This window comes from Sinocyclocheilus rhinocerous, unplaced genomic scaffold, assembly GCF_001515625.1.
Source record: "Sinocyclocheilus rhinocerous isolate Xijiao unplaced genomic scaffold, SAMN03320098_v1.1 scaffold466, whole genome shotgun sequence".
NCBI classification, from domain to species: domain Eukaryota; kingdom Metazoa; phylum Chordata; class Actinopteri; order Cypriniformes; family Cyprinidae; genus Sinocyclocheilus; species Sinocyclocheilus rhinocerous.
In genome coordinates, this window is record NW_015631145.1 from 376,725 (window position 1) to 397,401 (window position 20,677).

General features: G+C 39.9%; 1 protein-coding gene across 1 annotated transcript in view; it reads left to right on the plus strand.

Moving 5' to 3' along the window:
• Positions 1–20,677, plus strand: part of robo2 (roundabout, axon guidance receptor, homolog 2 (Drosophila)) — a 351,523-nt gene that overhangs the window by 165,720 nt on the left and 165,126 nt on the right. The window contains exon 2 of the mRNA XM_016554373.1: positions 7,039–7,365. Coding sequence (XP_016409859.1) covers positions 7,039–7,365 — 327 coding nt within the window. The remainder of the gene's footprint in view (positions 1–7,038; positions 7,366–20,677) is intronic.

The following is a 20,677-nucleotide window of genomic DNA, read 5'->3' on the forward strand; positions in this document are numbered from 1 at the left end:
TGCTTTGGCTACAGTAGGTAATTCTAGTGGTGACAACAACCATGCATGTCACTTCTGCAGGCTGCGTCATTCTCTGTGAGATAAAGTGTCACTCTTTTCACAGCTTTTGCCGGCTCTGAGACACTTTCACAGTGTTTCTCCTGCTCTTTTTCTAGCAAAAATTCACTCATCACTAAATGAAAACTTAAAGTGAAGACCTGATTATTTCAGGAGTTTTATCACAAGTCCATTGTTTTTGAATGTTGGTGCTACTTCTGCTATATTTTCACACTTAAAACAATAATTTGGTATTCCTCTTGTACCATTGTCCTCTTTTATGCTAAGAAATAAGTCACCTGGCAGTTCTCTCCCAAGTGGTTCCACTGCTGCCAGCATTAAGTCTGAGTATGATTCAGTGGGCTATATAACACTTTTAATTGTCAGGAAATTACTTGTCTTTAAAAGTTTGGTTCAATATACTTACCTGTTGATCAAAAATAGCCTTAAACCTATACACTTTTTTTATTTATTTAGTAACTTTCAGGAGGGTGTACTCATTTTTGCAACACAAAATTGTATCACTTTGATAAGAAAATCTTATTTTGCTGAATAATTTTGGCATTCTTCGTTGGTAATTGATCAAGCAGGTTTGTTGGAACATTACATCTCCAAAGAACCCTAACATGTCTTCTAAGTAAAGAGTAATTGCTGAATTTGTTAAGTTTTAGAGGGGGGTGTACTCATTTGTGCTGTGCACTGTATATATATATATATATATAAATTGCCAAACAGTTGATCTAACGTACCAGAGAACATTCTATCCAGCCCTCCATAAGGGCCAGACCTTAGATCCTTTCATCCATTCATCAGCCTGAGAGAAAACGAGAGAGTTGATGTGAATGCAGAAGAAAGGAGGGAGTGAAAGGATGAAAAGGAGGGGTTTGAGGCACTGACTAACGTGTTGATGAGGGTTGCTGCCCTCCTCTGAACGTGGAATTCTGTCTTCCACGCCTTCCCTTTTTTCTCTCAAGGCCCTGACAGGTCATTTTCTGAAGGGAGAGAGCGATAGAGGGAAGACTGCTGATAGAAAGCGGCAGACAGAGATGAAGATAACTTGTATCCTGTGAGGAGAACATAGAGGTGTGAGGAAAGATTTGAGAATGAAGGAGACAACTTGACAGGAAGTAGATGCCGCTGGAGTATAAATATGTACAAAGCCATTATCTTTGATTATTAAATTCTCATTCCTCCAGTTGTGTCTATTTATATCTCACCGCAGGAGCGGACTCGAGAAGCGTACACTGATACAAAGTCAATAACTCACTGCAGGGGAAGAGTGTGTGTAAGAGAGAGCGAGATACATAGACAGGCAATATCTGGAAACATTCCTTTTTTGAAGAGGAATATAGGCTTCCTGGAATTATCAGGCTCTCTCGTGTTTGCTTTCCACGTGTATGTCTGTGCAGATGGAGACAGGTCAGATACCGCACAGCTCAGGTTTACCAGGGTTTGCTTGTGTACTGTACAGTATATGTTATGCAGTTTCATCTGAGATAAGTTTTCAAAACTTACCTCTGTCGGACACCGGAGAGCGGGCGTTGTGTGTGTGTAGTGTGACAGGGTGGCGACATGATGAATCTTCAAGGGCGTGCCTTTCCGTGCGAGGTTGTGCCGTGCATATTCAGAGCTGTGTGTGTGTATGTCTGAAAGCATCCAGTAACATCATCCCTGTTTCCCCACAGACATTTTTATATTTTCCACTGATGACATGATGAACGAGTCGCTGTCAGACTTGCCTGAGCGAAGATATTCCTCTCAGAGATAGAGAACTTCCAGTGCCTGGAACTGAAGTGTAACCTATCAGGGTTAAAGGGCTTCCATAAAACTCAAACCCTTCCAGCATTTCAGTTTTCCATGTTTGTTTGTGTGTTTGCTAAGTTTTCTGAACAAATTCACTTTGTTTCCTGTAAGATTTGACAAGACTGAGAACAGGGATGTGGTTTGAAACAGGGTTGTGTTGACACCCTTAGCAAACTGTAGCAAACAGGAAGCAGAACTGCCATTTGGATTTAAATGTAAGGGAATTGAATTAAAATACATTGGAGTTCAAAGAAATGAATGTAACTTTTTATATAGAAATGCCAAGTTTGTCAAGATAAGTCATGTTAGAAAATTTTAAAAGTTTAAATCGGAAGTCTTGAAATTGGATGGATGGATGGATGGATGGATAGAAGGATAGACAGATAGACGGTAGACGATGGGTGGATGGATAGGGTGGAATGACAGATATATAGATAGATGGATGGATGGATAGACAGATAGACGGTAGACGATGGATGGATGGATGGGTGGAATGACAGATATATAGATAGACGGATGAATGGACAGATAGATAGATAGATAGATAGATAGGAAACCAGTCACTACCATTTTGTTCTGACCCCATTCTTTCAATCTCAACTTTCGTTTCTGCTGCTTAAAATATCATAAATACAAAAACAAGGACATTATTTTCTCGTATGTATGCTCATCGAACCATAAATAATTTTCTACTGTGACATTCCTTCAGGCGCATACTAATTCAATGAATGTTAATCCGCATCAAAATCCTGAGATAACCATTCGTCAAACAGTGACCTCTTTTCCTCGCCTTTTATTTATTGCCAATGGAACAGTGTAATTAGAACACCTTTGGGACGTTGCCCGTGTGTAACCTCTGATCACAGCTCCACACACACACAATAAGTGATGCATCCTCTGGGGGCTTTCTGGCCTTGCTGCAGTGGGTGGGTAGCTCTGGCTATTGATTTGGATGGTGAATGGCTGGTAAATCTCAGGAGAACCAATACAAATAATTACGAAGAAAATCACAGATTTCTGATTTGCACATGCATAATTGCATGGCAGAGTTATTAGAAGAGCGGCGGAGGTGGCATACATGGTCATTTGTGCCCAGAAGAAAATTTGAATGTTTTTTGCTCTTTCATGGTTCTCAGGGTTTTTTTGAAGTATCAACATCGACTCAGATTTCTCCTAAATACCCTTAGGGAAAAATAGAAATATAGATATATTTATGTAGTGAAGCTTAGATAATTTGGTAACTGATCAGAACAGTTTGAGATCTTTTCTGAAACTCTTGAGTAGATATGTGAGATTACTTGGGTCTTTGCTTAGGAGAGTTGTGATAGTCTTCATTTGTTCTTATTGGTGTCTCAGAGAAACAGTTTAAGATTAAAGAGGTCCTGTTTGTGGGTGCCATGACTCCTGCAGCGAGGAGAACAGAGCAGATGAAGATAACTTTATGGAAATGTACTGTAGATGGCTCAGCAGTAGGCTCAGAAAGAAAAACAGTTCAAACTACTATTTCTGTCCTTCACCATCCATTAAGTGGTGGCACGATATGAACAAGGATGAAATTAGACCTTTCCCCATGCAGGAGACAAGAGGGAGGTTCTGCAAGTGAGCTATTGTTCTTAACCAGCCTGTAAACAATGACTAACATGACAGTTCACCCCCTCTAGGCTTTCTCATCCATAGAAAACACATCCTCCTCCTCGACTGATTCTGTAGGCTGCATATGGCGAGGAGGAGGAGACAGGCTTTAGGAAACTTAGATGAGATGGAGGTAGATGATGCTATTTCCATATTTTTTTTCCCGCTAAAATATACTTTCTGGAAAATTTATGTATATAAATTGCATCAGTGCATTACATGTAATTTCAAGAATGATTATGAATGCATGAATCAAACTCGATTGGAATGTCTACAGTTTCTCACACGGTTTTCCAAGCATCATGTGTGTGTTCCCCAGTCCAAATGTGTGTGCATATGCATATATGCCCCTGTGTGTGTGTGTGTGTGGGCTGGCTGGGGGGTCCAAGGGAAGAGGAAATTGTTCTTTGAATGGTGTGCGCTCAGAGACATAGTAAAGAGCACTCTCCCAGGCGGCCAAGAGCACTTGATTGTACAACAAGCAATGATCGCATTAAGAGAGGGCAGCAGGAAGAGAAAGAGAGAGATAAACAAAGAGACAGAGAGTGGGAAGGAAATAAATTGACTTTGCCAGTGGCTTAGTCTGCTGATGGGAGAAAATATAGAAAAAAAATTACTATTAATGTGCTACATCCACAAGTGTGTTAGGGGTAATGGTTTGTCTGCCTGTATGATTGACCCTGTTATAGTGGTCACTGTAAAAACAGGTTTTACAATTTCAAGAGTGGAAAACAGCAAGGTTTGACTGTTGTATATCTGTAGAGGTAAAAAAAAAACAGCGTTGGGCTTTCAAAATATGTAGCATAGTAAAATTAAAGTAATATTTTTCTTGCTCGATACTAGTTAAGTTACTAGAATCACTACTTTTAGTTAGTTACTCCCCAGTACCTAGTCAAAAAACAATGGGCTACATTTATGCTATGAAGAGAATGATATTCCCTTTTATTGGTTTATCCTCTATCTGTTTTCATATTTCCTTATGTTCCTCACTTAACAGGGAAAAGCACAATTTTAGAAGCATCTGCTGAGCAAAATTTGTCCATGGATAAAAAGACGAAAGAAAAAAATACAGCAAGCAGATGGCGCCTCAAGGTTCAGACGATTAGAGGTTGCAGATTGGAATACAAATTGGATTAAAAGAAATTAGACTAATAAAAATCGAATCGCATGGCAAGTGCAAGCATATTCACCTCAGTCATGTAAAAGTCTCTGCCAGTGGCTGTCGATTAGAAGCTAAACAGATGCTCCAGTGAGATAGCAGTTAATATGTGTGTATATGTGCGTTCTTGGCGGACATGGTCCCACCATCATCCCCTTATCTCGACCCACCCCATTTATCAATGTCATAATGTTAATTAGTGGTTTGTTCATTTAGTCACTTGCAACATCAAACGATCTTGTTTCGGATTGCTGAAAGCAGGACATAAACATAAATGAGAAACAAAATGTTATAAACATTTGTGTTAATTCATAAAAAATTTGTATGTGTATAAATTGATTCTGGACTTCTTTAGATCCAGAAGGGCATATTCTCTGCATGGTTACACCAAGGTTGCATCAGGTCGTAGTAAATGCCCTGACCTTAAATGAGTTTGACACCTCAGTTTTTGAGGGATGCAGACTGTCAATAGGGAAGGAGAAGGAGAAATGCGAGAGGCAGTGAGAGAGAGCAAAATCAGTGTGTCTGCAAACTTCAGCAGAGCTCGGTTTCATAGTATGTAGCACAGCTTAAACATGAAACCTGGAGAGGGTACAGGATAAGATCTCGCCCTGTCAGTAGCTAGTCCCTTGTGTGACCCCCAAGTCTGCACTGGGTCCTGTGTGTGACCCCACTTAGATAGCACACAGCTGGAATGATCATTAATCAATGAGTGGGAAATGGCAGGAATTAGCACAAATTAGGTGAAGTGGGGAGTCCTTGCTCCCTTTAATAGAGTCCGTACTGGACTGCAGGAGAGAATTAACTTTTAGAGCACACTAACACATGCTAGACTCAGCAAAACATATTTGCATACTAACAAACAAGCTTGCTTCTCTGCTATGTTGTGTCCTGGTCCAACAGGTAAGAATAGGCAGCGTGGATCTCGCATTTAGCAGTGACTCTAAACACCCTAAATAAATGCTCTGTTTTACTGCAGTTCCAGACATCAGCAACCGAAAGAGTTTAGCTCAAGCTAGCTGTTGCCACTGGGGCTCTCATAGCGTAGGAGGTCCAGTCTGCGCTCTGCAGTGGTTTGTGTTGAACAAACGACTAGCAAGCAGCTGTTTTAGCAGTGCTAAACAAACAAAGCTGCACAGAGCTGTGTGCTAGCATGCTACTCTCTCGGGAGGTTTAGCCACTAGCAGTGCCTAGAAAAAGCTAAAAACATATTGTGCTTAATTTGTATATGTAACTTCTTGGTCTTGTTGATGATCTTGCGTTATGCTCTTTTTTTTTATTAATTTTTTTTTTTTTTTTAGATTTCTCTCTATGAAACTTGGTCATTATGAGGCCCACAGTGTATGTTTTTTGGTCCCCACAAAGATGCCTGACACACTTCTTATACTGAACAATCATATGCTAAAATCATATCCCCTTCCCCTTTGCAGTTACTCCTAGTGTTAAGCGATTTAAATCCCTAAAAGAAGTAGAAAATCAGCATTTACAATCTTAAGGGTGTTTCCAAGCTAGCCATGTGCTACTGAAGCGTGTAAAGCTTACAGCATTCATCTGATGGTAGCGGTTCGGGCTTAGCATCTCTTTTTGGCCGGGTTTTGGGGGGATCAGCGGCTGCTTTTGTCCCTCTTTGGCCCGTGCCTTAGTGATGTAAATGCAGGGTGGCCTCTGGCTTCTTATCTCTAAGGTTAAGGCTCACACTGCTCTTTCTGCAATCTATTATCATAAGGGCCAGACTCCTAGCATGGGCTGCTAGCTTTATCCATACCAAATGCAGGGCCATGCAGGGGAACGCTCAAGGGATTAGCATTTTAACACAGTGTGAGTCTAAACTCCTGAACCTCTCTGTCACAGAGGGCAAGTCCCCAATGGCTTGCCAGCTCACTATGCGGCACCCTAAATTAGTGTGCTGGATCAGAGAGATGGGTTGTGTTTTGACATGGCTTTTCTTGGCTCAGAAACATTGCTTTTGTATGCTCAGTGAACAACTGGCAGTAGAGATAAAGGATTGTTTTAAGGGAGTATTTATTAAGATTTTCCCAACTCAAACCTTACTTTTTCTGGCTTAAAGGTTCTTTGGAGATTCAAAATGTTAGATTGTGATTGCCAAGACCAGGGGTGTCCAGTCCTGCTTCTGAAGGGCCACTCTCCTGAAGAGTTTGGCTCCAACACCAGTTAAACAAATTTAAACCTTATCAAGGTTTCCAGAAAGACTAGAAGCTTCCAGACAGGTGTGTTGGCATAAAAATGAGCTAAAATCTGTTTGACATTGGCCCACCAGGAACAGGATTGGACACCCCTGGCTAAGACCAATGCTAATTGGTTTGTTGCAGTCTTGTGGAAGCTATATCATGTTGAATGTTAATGTAAGTTTGGACCTGACAAGTCTTCCTTTTTCTCTGTTTTCCCAGGATCCCGTCTACGGCAGGAAGATTCTCCACCTCGGATCGTAGAACACCCCTCCGATCTAATTGTATCCAAGGGCGAGCCAGCCACCCTAAACTGCAAGGCAGAGGGGCGGCCCACCCCTACTGTGGAGTGGTACAAAGATGGAGAACGAGTTGAAACCGATAAAGATGACCCTCGATCCCACCGCATGCTCCTTCCCAGCGGCTCGCTCTTCTTCCTGCGTATCGTACATGGCCGTCGAAGCAAACCTGATGAGGGGGCGTATGTTTGTGTGGCACGCAACTACTTGGGGGAAGCAGTCAGTCGAAACGCCTCACTGGAAGTAGCATGTAAGTATGCGATTTCTTTAATTATTGTCTTGAGACACAGTAACAAGCAGGGTTGGAGAACTTGTTTTTTCCATGAACCCCATGGACCAGACTACACCTTAATGTGTACAATTACACAATTCTGCTTTTAGAATACCACAACTTTTGCTTCATAGAATTGTGATTTAGTATTGCATCTGATGGATTTTGTAAAAGGCCTGATTTCCCTAGTTCTAAAACTATCAGTGGGAACTATTTTGCAGTTGGCTTCTTACTTTAATTAGCTCTACATATGTTTTAGCAAATCTTAGAAATATCAGTCTGTTTCAGGACAATCTACCAGGCTTGTAGTTTTCCCTTCTGTCTGAGAAATGGAAATGATAGGGCATGCCAAGGAAGTGCTATGTATGGAAGGAGGGTGTTTACACTCTACACAGGAAGGCAGAATCTGGGAAGGGGGCTTATTGACAACCTATAGATGGGTTCTGCTTTGAAGATGGGTCTCTGTTGGGTTGACTTGCATTTTCAGAGAGAGCACATCCCCTGGGATCAAAACCCCAAGCTAATCAAAGACCATTATGAGTGACAGCTAACCTGTCCTCATTTGCTTTTCTACCAGCCAATGAGTATGCTATTTTAATGATAGGCCTTTTTGCTAAATCATTGCTGATAAATGGACTGTTCTGGCCAATAAACTCTTTGCTGGGCAGACCTTGTGCCTATTGTCTTGGGAGTTTGTGATCTTTGTGATTAGTGAATACATTTCAGCATCTATAGTTGGTTTTAAGCCTTTATTTCTTTTAATGTGGCATAAAAGCTAGCTACGCTAGCTTAGCAGATATGCCAAAGCAAAAGTCATTAGAGATTAAGGAGTATTGGTCTTGCTCCGCTGAGTTTGTAGTCTAGACCTGAAGTCTAAGTGAGCTGCTATCTTGAAGTCTGTTTCAACCCGAGCTGATCAATACTGCGTCCTCTCTTATGCATTGTTATGAAAATAGGAGCGATCCATCATGAAATAGGGATATGATGATAAATATTGAATGTATGGATAACTAAATTGGCTCTGTGTGCTGCCGCCAAGACTCTATGCAGTAATGGGAGGGTGTGTGTGTGTTTAGATGTTGGAAAGAGTAACTCTAGATGAAGGGATTGTGGGAAGGTTTTGAGAGCCAGTAAATTTTGAATGCTGCTGCATTTTCTATTTTTAACCTGTAATTGATGATACAGTACGGTGATTTGGGTTAAAGGATGGAAATGCAGAGATGATGTTTGCATTTAGTTTTTGCAAAGGGTACTTTCAAGCTAGCAATTGCGGGAAGCTTTTCAGTAATATTTTTGAATACATTTTATATCTTTAAACTGTAATTGATGATACACAACTGCGTTTTGGGTTATAGGGTATATATAGAAGGGTATAAAGGCAGTAAGTGTGTGTGTGTGTTGTGTGTGTTTTCACTCGTGTAGCTGGCAGGGGGGTGTGTGTTTTCTCTGATCCTCTCAGCTCTTCCCAAGCGGTTGTGGCGGCCCCCAGGTGCTAACTGTGTGACAGCAGCTTGATCTATCGATCGCACTAAGAGGGGTCTCCTCGCCTAAATGAAAATTCATGAAAAATTGATGAAGTCCCCGATTATTCCTTTTTTCTCCTCTGCTAGCTCTTGTATATCTCTTTCACTTCCCCCTATCTGTTCTCGTTAGCTCTCTACGTTTCCAGCATGGCGCTAAGTCAGATGCTTTGTCTGAAACCTAATCTAAAAGGGCACTGTTTTGTGAATGAAGGTAACTTGTAAGGAAACAAACCGGTTTCCAAGACACTATAACGTCATCTAATGATCCAAAACAATATTCAGACATAACCAAGCAAACATTTTGTAGTCAAATGTTGATTCAAATAAATAAGTGCATCACACACTTTTTTTGTTCTTTCAACCAGATATTGGAATGCTTCCTACCGCCATATGCAGCCTGCAAAGGCAGCATTTTTCAGGTTTTAGACACAACCTGAGTTGACTAAACGAGTTTAAGTGAGCTGTAGGATGTTTTATGACTTTCAGGTGAGAGGTGAAGGGTCGCAAGGTTAGTGGGACAGAGGATACTAAACCTACAGCAGGAAAGAACTGTACTTAAATGAGACCCCTCAGCTGTGTTACGTTACCCGATTTCCACTCATGAAACTTCTCTTTACTGGTGAGTGATCACAGAAGCGAAGCCAATCTAAACCGATACAGCTCATGTATCGCTCCAAGCAAAATATGTTTCATCTGTCACATCGTAGAAATATTCTGAAGCGGCGCTGTTTTCTCAAGAAGTAAATGTTGATTTTATAGCCAGCTGTGTATATCTGATCTATATGAAATACTCCCAGACTCACATACGTATAAAACGTTCACCTCCAAAACAAACAGCTGGCCTTCAGTGACAAACTGAAAAATGTTCCAGACTGTTTTGTGACGTTCATTTTAGGGGTTCCGACCGTGGTTACAAGCCCAGTACTTTTTCATCTTCGTGTCACAAGTCGTCTCCTGTTGCGATATATGGTTCTGTCTCTCTCTCTCCTTCTTATATGGGGTCAGTCCGCACCCCCGCAAGCTGAGTGAATGGCTCGGTTGAAACAGATTGCAGGCAGGCGTTCGCTGTGGACCACTGGAGCTGCCCGATCAGAGAGACCTCAAGCTGGGCTGCAGGAAGCAGAGAGAGGCCTGTGAAAGGAGCAGATTGCAAGGAGGTGTCCGCTGAAGCAGGATTATCTCAAACGCTAGTCTTTAACAACTGACCATTAGTAATGCCACAAAGAAAATACACAGATCTTGTTACGTATGTTTGTGTCCTTGAGAGCTGTGGAGTGGAGGTGTGAAAGGGTTAATTTTGTCACTATGATGATGCAAAGTGCTTATTTGTCTCAACACAATTCTTTGTTTCATACTTCTGTGGAGTTTAGCGCTTCCATGCTTACACCTCTTCAAATGGTGAATTTCTTCTTTTAAAAGTACCGAACATGTCTTTCCACTTACCTCAACATAAATTAATCCCTTTCCTGTCATTTATAAGGTCTTAATTAGAGCAGAAGAAGAAGAGAGTGTAAAAGGTGCTGACAGGCCACAGGGATCGACTGGCTGAATCCCAATTCACATACATCTACTGTAGCCTAAAGGCACATAATTCATTGGTGATGCGTACATGCTTGAAATATATTAAGTACCTATAAGGCCTTTCTTGGCATTACAGTGTTTACGTCTCAGAGAAATCAACTTCCTGTATGAATGGGATTCTAATAATTGTCTCTGCATGTTAAGCTGGGTGTAATTTTTTAGCATTTAGGCTAACAAAGATATATTTAAGAACTGCTGCAGCGGTTTCGGCATCAACTAATTAATTTGTTTTCTAAAACTGACTAAGTTGAATAAGAGCACAAGGGGTTGTGGGAAATATTAGCCAACTTAGCATACACTGACAAACTTTGCAGCATGCTAAACTAGAGAACACTGTTTACCATGTGTTTATACATGTTTTATGTACTGTGGGGACATTCACATTTTAATCTCACATACTATATGGAAAGGATAGGAAGTGAATTTGGATTTTTTTTTTTATCTTAAATGTAACTTCATTTGGCTTTTATATCTCTCTCAGACAAGCTTTTACATACTCTGTCTCTCTATGATGTATATATGATGGATACATTTCGGTCTAGGCCGCACCCTGTAGCACTCCACTCCTTGCTTCTGCATGGGAAAGATATTTTGTTCTTTTGTTGCTATTATTCTTTCTCTGTGTCTCTATGTCTCTCTCCCACTCTCTCTTTCTGCCTCTCTCTCATGGTCTTTCTCTTTCCCTTCTCAGGATAAACTGGGTCAATGACCAGGTTCATAAATCATTGTGAAAACTATGTCAGACTGAGGCAAGCCCTGCTTTGAATAAATTTGCCAAAGTGGTGAAATCTCTGGTCGTAGCTTGTGTATGGGCACTATGTGACAAGCCACACCTGGGGCACACAGTCATCCAGGAAAATGTTAATTAGCCCCCTGTATCTCTTCTCAGGTGGAGAGGTGTGTGTATTATAAATCCGAGGGCAACAAGCTTGTTGAACATGGGGGCAGTAATTAAGCATAAAAGGTGTGAATGTGTGTGTGTTTGTTTCTGCTAATGTTCTGCGCTAATAACAATGTGAAAGTGTGTATGTACTTTGAATCTTAGCGACAAAAAGTGCTGTTTCGTTCACTTGTAACCTTTAAAAAGTATGCAAATGAGGGAAGGGTGAAACAGATGTCATTACTGGTTTGTTAAAAGGCCACCAGCCTGGTATTGGCTGGTGTGTTTGAAAAGGTTCTTTTGATACGCTTCAGCAATTAAGAGTATGGTTAGGCAGCATTTGGAACTGTGAGATTAAGTAATTAGTGGAAAAATGGTGCTTTCTTGTGTTAAGCTTTTCTGTTGCGTCTCAAGCTGTTTGACTGTGTGTCCAGCATCAGTAAAATCTAATAAAAGAGGATGAAAATAATTGAACACACAAAGCTAGTAGGGGTGGGTGGTATGATCTGCTTCTGTTGTCCTCATTTGTAAGTCGCTTTGGATAAAAGCGTCTGATAAATGACTAAATAAAAAAATAAAATGATCAAAATCTTAAATCATGTAATTTTATTTTATGATAACAATATATACACTACCATTCAAATATTTGGGGTCAGTAAGATTTGTTTTTGTTTGTTTGTCTTAAATTAATATGTTTATTTAGCAAGGATGAATTAAATTGATCAAACGTGACTTTAAAAAACTTTTATGATGTTTACAAAAGATTTATTTTCAAATAAATGCTGTTCCTTTGAAGCATCTATTCTTCAAAGAATCCTGAAAGAAAAAAAAAAAAGATCATAAAAATATTAAGCAGCACAATTGTTTTCAACATTGATAATAAGAATAATGTTTCTTGAGCAGCAAATCAGCATATTAGTTTCAGTGTTTTTACTATGTATTTCCATTTTAGTTCAAGAACTAAACTTAAATTTAAATTTTTTTTTTTTGTTTGATCTTTTGGAGTATCCATAATAAATCTGTTAGTCTGACAGCAGTGCAAAAACAGCTGCATTATGTAGCTAAATAATTTAATAATATTAAAACATATTTTATTACATATGAAACATAGAATAATATTAATATTTTATACTGTACCTTTTAAAACTTTAAATTCAGACTGTAAGAGCTACATTTGAAGTCAAAAAGTTGCCAAAAAATGCAAAGCTGTCAGCGGTATAATGTACCTCTATATTTCTGTATATACAGTGGGTACGGAAAGTATTCAGACCCCCTTAAATTTTTCACTCTTTGTTATATTGCAGCCATTTGCTAAAATCATTTAAGTTAATTTTTTTTCCTCATTAATGTACACACAGCACCCCATATTGACAGAAAAACACAGAATTGTTGACATCTTTGCAGATTTATTAAAAAAGAAAAACTGAAAAATGCTCAGTATTTAGTAGAAGCACCCATTTGATCTAATACAGCCATGAGTCTTTTTGGGAAATAACGAAGAGTGAAAAATTTAAGGGGGTCTGAATACTTTCCGTACCCACTGTATATATATATATATATATATATATTTCTGCTCTTCCCACTAACAGTATAAATATCTACTGGTTGACACAGTTCTGCCATAGTGTGGTGTATCTCATCACACCACTCATCCCTAACATCCAGACTACAAACATCTGTCTGGTTTTTAACATCTCATCTGGTGGACAAGTGAGCATGTGTGAGTGAATTAATCAAACACACACTCACATGCAGTCGTCCTCATCCGCCTGATATTAAATGTCATTGTCTGTCTGGGTCCTCTGACCTGCGTTCGAGTTATCCTGGGATCCGGATTCTGCAGGTTCTAGGGTGATTAAGTTGAAAGCAGACGGATGTCAGGATGCATCCGTGGCCCACAGGGAATGTTGGTTTCTGATAAGAGGGAGGGAGGGTGAGGTGCCGGCAGAGAGGTGGAAGAAGAACGGATCTCTAGTCTGTGATAAAGGAGAAAGAAATAAAATCACTGATTGAATGTGTCAGAGTTGTATATCTGAAGTGCTGGAGTCAGCGTCCACACCATAAAGACCAACCTTCTTATCAGCAGCATGTTACGTTACACACACATACACGCCGGCTGCGGTGAGATGGAGCCATGCAGATTTTGAGGCATATCTTATGGCCACATCTTGGTGTGTGCAAGACTAATCGGTCAGCTGGGTAGATGATATTAAACGATTCTTCATTGTATGTATATGTGGAGGAAGCCCTCTGGAAAGGAGATAAATCATTGGTCCCATGGAACCCTAGAAATACACTCACATACAGTATATACACGCACTCACTGATCTTTCTCATTCTCTCTCTCTTATTGTCTTTTGTAAGCTCAATCTTGTCCCCTTCTGAATGATAAAGTTTTTACATTTTATTTTTATGGGATTTTGCCTCACTTTCTGACAGGATAGAAGAGAAATTATGGGGAAAAGAGCAAGGATTGGCAAATGGCCTGAAATGGATTCGAGCTACTGCTTTATTCAGTGTTATGTTGGAGCATGTGCATGACCTGCCAGGCCGGATCTCTGACCGGTTTTGAGTTTTAACAAAAGTGAGAAGCACAACTAGTCAGTAGAATGTATATATTTATCAGTGACATTCTGACATTCTTGATATAATGATTGCATAGTTATGTAATTATATATTTGTTGGTGATTTTTTCTAAAATGAAAATAGGTCAATAATTGTATTTATTTATTTAGAAGTTATAATAGATTTTTTTAAATTTTATTTCAATGCATTTTTTTTTTCCCCTGCTAGTAACTTAATTTAATATATATATATATATATATATATATATACTGTATATATATATATAATATATAAAAGCACCTACTCTTTTCAGTACAAATGTCTCCATCTGGTGGTTGAATATATTCATATGCATATATGATATTGATATGATATCAGTTTGAGAAATAATTCTATAGCTCTCAGCAGAAATCTGCACAGTTGCTCTCAGTGGCTTTCAGAGATGTACATTGAAATGGATTTACGTAGAACAGAGTCCATTATGATCAGATGGTCATCGTGGATTAGCAGAAAGGATTTAGCCTCTTTTCTTTTTTTTTTGAGTAAACAAATGTTTTTGCTTTATTCAGTTTGTTGTATTTGTATTCATTCAGACGTTATACGTGATCTGAATGGCACAGCAAGGATATAAATATAAAAACTAGATTGTTTTCTCACAGTCCAAGCGCTGTAGTTTGCATTTTGTTGGAATGTGTTTATCTGTGATCTTGTTTTCTCTTGCTAAATATTGGTGTGCTTTTATACATGCACCTCTCCTAATCTCTTTGTGTGTGTATGTGTGTTACATTGATGCGATGCGGTCTCTATGACCCTAAACTACTTAAAACTCCATTACATGATTGCCTGCCATCAAAAAGAGCCAGAAGCTATGGCGAATCATTCCGAATGGTCATTTAAATCCAATCAGAGTCCATACTATTGACTTCAATCTGCATTTCCAGACTACAGCAGGCATATATGCTTCCCTGTACTGTGCCAGGCGCTCACCTGCTAGAGGTTCCTCTGCGGTTCCTCGCCAGGTAGAACAAAAACATCTAACCATGGGGTTGATTCCCATGAGATTGCTTTATTCTTGACAGTCTCCTGCTCGGGATTGGACCCGATGACCCTTAAAGACCCCTCAGACCCCTCCATCGTAATTCCTTAGCCTTCGGCTCTCTACGCAGAGCAGATACCCCTCACCCTACGACTGCGCCACTGATGTCTACCCGTAACCCCTGAAGCAAAGCCTCCTGGGACCCCCACCAAGGCCTGTAATCCATCATATGTATGTGTGCATGTGTGTGAGCGCAAATTCAGCTCCGCCCTTAACTGAGGACAGAGGAAATTGATTCAGCTCTCTGTTGAAGCGAACAATCTGTTATTTTCTCGAAGAAAAAAAGTGCCGGTGCAGAGTGCTGATGGTGCAAACTCTGACGCTTGAACACACACACCGTGTACAAACCACAGCCCCGTTTCGGTGGAGTGTCATCATCAGAGAACACTTCCCGTCACTCTGATGGATGATGTGCTTTTGAACCTTGCACTCTGCTCACCTACAACACAACTCAATCAAGCTGGCCGCCTGAAGGTTTGTTTGATACAAGGATGCTAAAGTTGGCACAATCTAAATGCCAGTTTCCAACTTTAGCATCCTTGTCTCAAACTCCACTTCCTGTGCAGGACTAATAGTGTGTGCGATGCTGTTGTGACCGGGTGGTGTTATCTGTGCCGTTATTGAGTTTGACTCTTGTTACTCTGGGAGTGCTTTGGGAATGAGAGTTCCTACTGCCGCCCCGGACCATAAGCTTCCTGTACCATAGTGTATGTCGGGGAGATGAAATCCGAGCCCCCTCTTGTCCCTTGTCTTCTTCTTGCTGGTGTTTGAAATTGATAGGCGGTGTGGGGTACGTCACAAGGCTTGGGAGTTTTTGAGTGTGATCTAAAGAACAGCTGGAGTTGGCCGCTGGCCGCTCGGTCTGCGCTGCGTCCCGGGAGGGTGTCAATGAGAAAATTTGTCAGTGGTGAAGACCTCTGCCCTCATATTTATTTCTTCATCAGTTGTGTTTTGTGCTAATTGTCTTTTTTCTTGCTTTTAGGGGACCTTATAGAATGCATCAGTCGGATTCCAGAAGTAAAAATGCTATTTATTTTCTCCATAGGGGAACTGATTGTTAACAATAACTTTTTAAACCTTTAAAGAGAGACCTACTGTGAGCTACGAGGCTGTTAAACAACTCTTTTACTGCAGCCATCAGTGTGCATTATTTCAACTTGTTATTATTATTTTAATAATTGTGCTTCATAGCACAATTCCTGGTGAAAAACTGCATCACCCATGATTCTCCACTAATTAGAAAAGTGTGCCAAAAGAACCATCCAGTTCCATGAAGTACTGTGAATGGCAGTCTATCTACACACATTAGTTGCATATATATGCATATTTTTGTAACTTATAAACAGCTTTAAATCACAAGTTTAAAACTTCTCCATATTTTAATTAATGCCAATCATTGGATTGTAGTTCTTTTCATCTTTAAAGTTGTTTTTGTCCAATTTTGTCCAAAATACTGCTTTTGTTTCACATCTAGTTTTTAATGTTGTGATTTGGTCCATGGCTTATAATGCTTTACAGAAGACTTTTGAAAATGAATAGAGAAGAATCCTTCCAGAACCAAGGCCACTGAGTGAATATACACTGTTGCAATCTAATATATATATAAAGGCTTTTATTCCAGAGACTTGTTCCAAAAGGCATCTTTAGCCCTTCAGGTCCTCATCCAAGTGTTGTTGGGGGCTTGTGGGCCTGTGAGCAACCTTCTGAAAACTAAAATGATGAATGGGACACCCCATGATATAACGAACTTCACGGATGAAGGCCATGGGACTGTAGTTTCCCATTAAGTGCACATTTGGGACACATCGTATTTTTTCAAGGCTTCTTGCACTAAATTGTATCGTGATTTTGTTATTAATTACCAATTTTGACCTTTTCTCTGACCGTTAAAATTTGCTACTGTTTCTTTAAGACATTTTTATATGAAAATGGCGTCTGTTTTTATTGGCAAACCTGCCAACACTGGAATAAGTCACAATATAATTAATTCAGGCAGGTCAAGTTGCTGCCTTTTGATGTATGTGAAATGTATACATGAGCAGTCGTATATTAATGAGTTAAGTGTGATGTCAGAATCATGAGATCTTAATTTTATTGACCTGTTTTGAGCATTTTAAGTATGTGCAACTTCAAGGATGGTCTGAATATTGTTTTTACCCACTTGTTATTTTACCAAGATATGCAGATTGTCTCATCGTGCGTGTGTGAATATTGTAGGGTGACCATGCGTGCCATTTTCCCAGGACGCGTCCTGGCCAGGATTTCTATATTGCCTAAAATATCTAGGTTTTGGCTTTGTTTGCGTGTGCAGACTGATCGGTGTATGACATCAAAATACCATACAGACGGTTCCTTATGCTTTCAAAATGCTCTCGAGGTATTTTGATGTCATACACCAACCGGTCTGCACACGCAAACAAAGCCAAAACCTAGATATTTTAGGCAATATAGAAATCCTGGCTAGGACGCGTCCTGGGAAAATGGCACGTATGGTCACCCTAGAATATTGAGTTTATTTAGACTGTGATCTCTAGTTCATCTGTTTGGGCAGGTAAAATCGCTCTTACTAGCAAGGCAGCGAGACAAACAGATGGACTGATAGACATGCATACACACACAGCACTTATAAACTTGAAAACGCGAGGCAGAGGGGACACATGGATCTGCTGGGCATGCATACACACACACACATAGTAGAGTGGCTAAAGGCCAACTGTACAGAAATCAGAACAGCTCCATTCAAATGCAAAATAGAGTCTTATCTAAAGACTGTTCTTCGCTGGTCTCCTGTGTTCTACACTGTTGAGAGCAAAACTATTATTTGGAGGTGTGTGTATGTCTGTGTGTACATACTGGTACCTATATAAGGTTATGTGTGTGTGTGTGTGTGTGTGTGTGTGTGTGTGTGTTTGGATCTGAAGTGTGCATGAATATGAATTTCAATGTGAAGGTCTATTGGATTTTATTGGGGTCTTTCTTCATGGTTTTTCACTAGAGGTTTTTTTCAGAGTTTTTGACTAGTAGTTTCTTTGAGGTTATTTGAGGGAGGTTTTCCTCATGCTTTACTCATTAAAGGTTTTCCTGATTTTTCACTGAAAGTTCCTTACTGGAGGTTTTCCTCATGATTTTTTTTACTAGGTATTTTCTTGTGGATGTTCACTGGAGGTTTTCCTCATGATTTTCACTAGGTGTTTTTTTTTTTTTTTACTTGGTCTGTTTTCCTATAGCGTCTGTGCTTTGAAACACAAAGCTGAACCTTTATGAGAATAATCAGTCACATTTTTCATGGCTTTAACCTGATCAGAGTATCCAATATTCAGCCGTTAGCGCCTAGAGGGGCCTGTCACATGGGGGGGACCCACATTTCATCCCTATTGCCCTACTGTAAAGTGCCTGGCAGTCCACTTTCTAAGATGAAAGCTGCTAAATTGTCCAGATCAATCACTTTAATTTGTCTGCCACATTGTTATCAAGGGTTAAATGCATTTATTTAATGCTCAGTTGTGGCGTTTGTTTTTGTTATTGTTGAGATCAGCAGTGTTTCATCCTGGTGTGGTGTGTGAGGATGTCTTTGGATGGTTTAATATCAGATTACTGACCTGCACAGGAAATGAAAACAGATGACAGTGAGTGATCACATTGTGAGTGCATTTTGTGTGTGTGTGATTGACAAGCTGATGCATTTGACTCCCTCAATCTTTAAGAAACATTAATAGTCTCTTACTCCCGGCTCCATATATCTAGTGTGTGTGGGTAAGGAGAGGATGAATTATGCATTTCTAGCAGACCATGAAAAATGAACGCCTTCAGATTCTCATCTACATAAATCGTCATTGTATTTAGACACTAGCTGTTTGTTTACATAGTGAATGCAGGCCTGGTTATTTAGATTTGTGTTTCTAGAGATTATACATTCCTGCTGACGTCTAAATATGCAGGTGACCTAAATGAGATTCAGGCTAAACATAACCCCCACAGTGCACCAAGTGAGAGTAGTTGAATTGCTCCATATGTGCCAGCCTAATGCATTAATTGCACACTTTAAAACTCATTATTTTTTTTCCTTGCCATTTTATTTTGAGGTCCTAGCAGATTTTTTTTTCTACCAAGAGAAAAATAAATTCTCTGACACATTATGAATATTGATTTGGCTCTTTATAACAGAACAAGCACTGCAGGGAAGCATGCTGCACATTAGTGCTCTGTTAGCACTAGTAATTGCACACATATAGACACTGTAATTCAACTGGAGTTTCACACATGTGCCAACATATAGAATCTGTAATTTAGGCAGTGATATGTGGACAAAGAACACATTTGGACCCTATAATTCTGCATACAGATGTGAGGTTAGTTGGAGACAACCACACAGATGTATTCAAACTGTAATTTAGCTTTAGACTATATGCTAAGCAAATTGCAAACGTTATGCAAAAATGAAACGCAGCATGTCGCATTCTGTGATTTAAAACCCGGTGGTTCTCCCAGCAGGTAGATAACGTCTCAGTTCTTACAGTCTGCTTTTATGCTGTATAACATCACATTGAACGACCCTGTAGTGTTTGGACTCTCTCAACCAGACTAGAGAAATGAGAACAGTCCGATAATGATTTCCTAGCCGAGCCTTTAATCCCAAACACAGTGCTTATCTCTGTGGTGTAAAGCATGTGTTGTGTGGTAAGCCGGGTTTCAGATTGGTCCCTCTCTGAATGGACAGTCATTGAGGAGTCGTGTGGAGGGGTGATAGCAGGAGCTTCTCAAACGCAGTAGCAGATAGGAGGTCATTTGCTGGAAATGACTCAGATGGGCCATTGATTGACCTGGTATTGAACCTTTGCTAATAAACTAGAGGGACAGCGCAGGTCTGGTTGTGGGTGATATAGTGGAATGCAGGTTTTGTAAAAATCAAGCAGCTTTCGTGTTAGTTGAAAAAGGAAATCGGTTGATTCTAAGGAAGTACTGGTCAATTTTGGCCTATACAGATAGCAGATTTTTTTTTTTTTTATATATATATGTTTGCATTTGGCAGATGCTTTGTCCAAACTAACTTGCATTGCATTCAGGGTAAGTATTTTCTCAGTTTAACCCATGACCTTTGCTGATAAATAACTGATAAATGACTGGTAATATAATGATAACTATAGACATTATTAACAATATATTATTAACACCCATGAGCAATATCACACGAGTACCAGTGCGATATGGCTATATATCAGCACGGCTGTGATTCAGCCGTAGGTAATCACAGCGTGCTGATATACAACCGTATCACACTGCTACTCGTGTGATATTGCGTTTATACAACAGGTCGACGGCACGAGTGTGTAAATAAAAAAGAGACAACAACGGAGTGTCTTTAAAAACCCTCTTTTGTGTGGATCTACTTCCACCATTCAAATCTCAGATTGACAGTTTAACAGCAGAGCTCAAGCCTCCATTACTAATTCAAAAACGTCACTTTAGAACGCGTAACGAAGGAACGTCGAGTTGCTTCATTGAAAGCTTATTGTATTACTGTATTAAAAGCTCACTGCATTATGAGAGAGAGATGGACTGAGCGAGTGTGATTACCTGCGTCTGATCGAGCATTCATTCTTCAGCTCAATCTCATAATCACTATAAAATAATAGTGTGAGTGTCTGC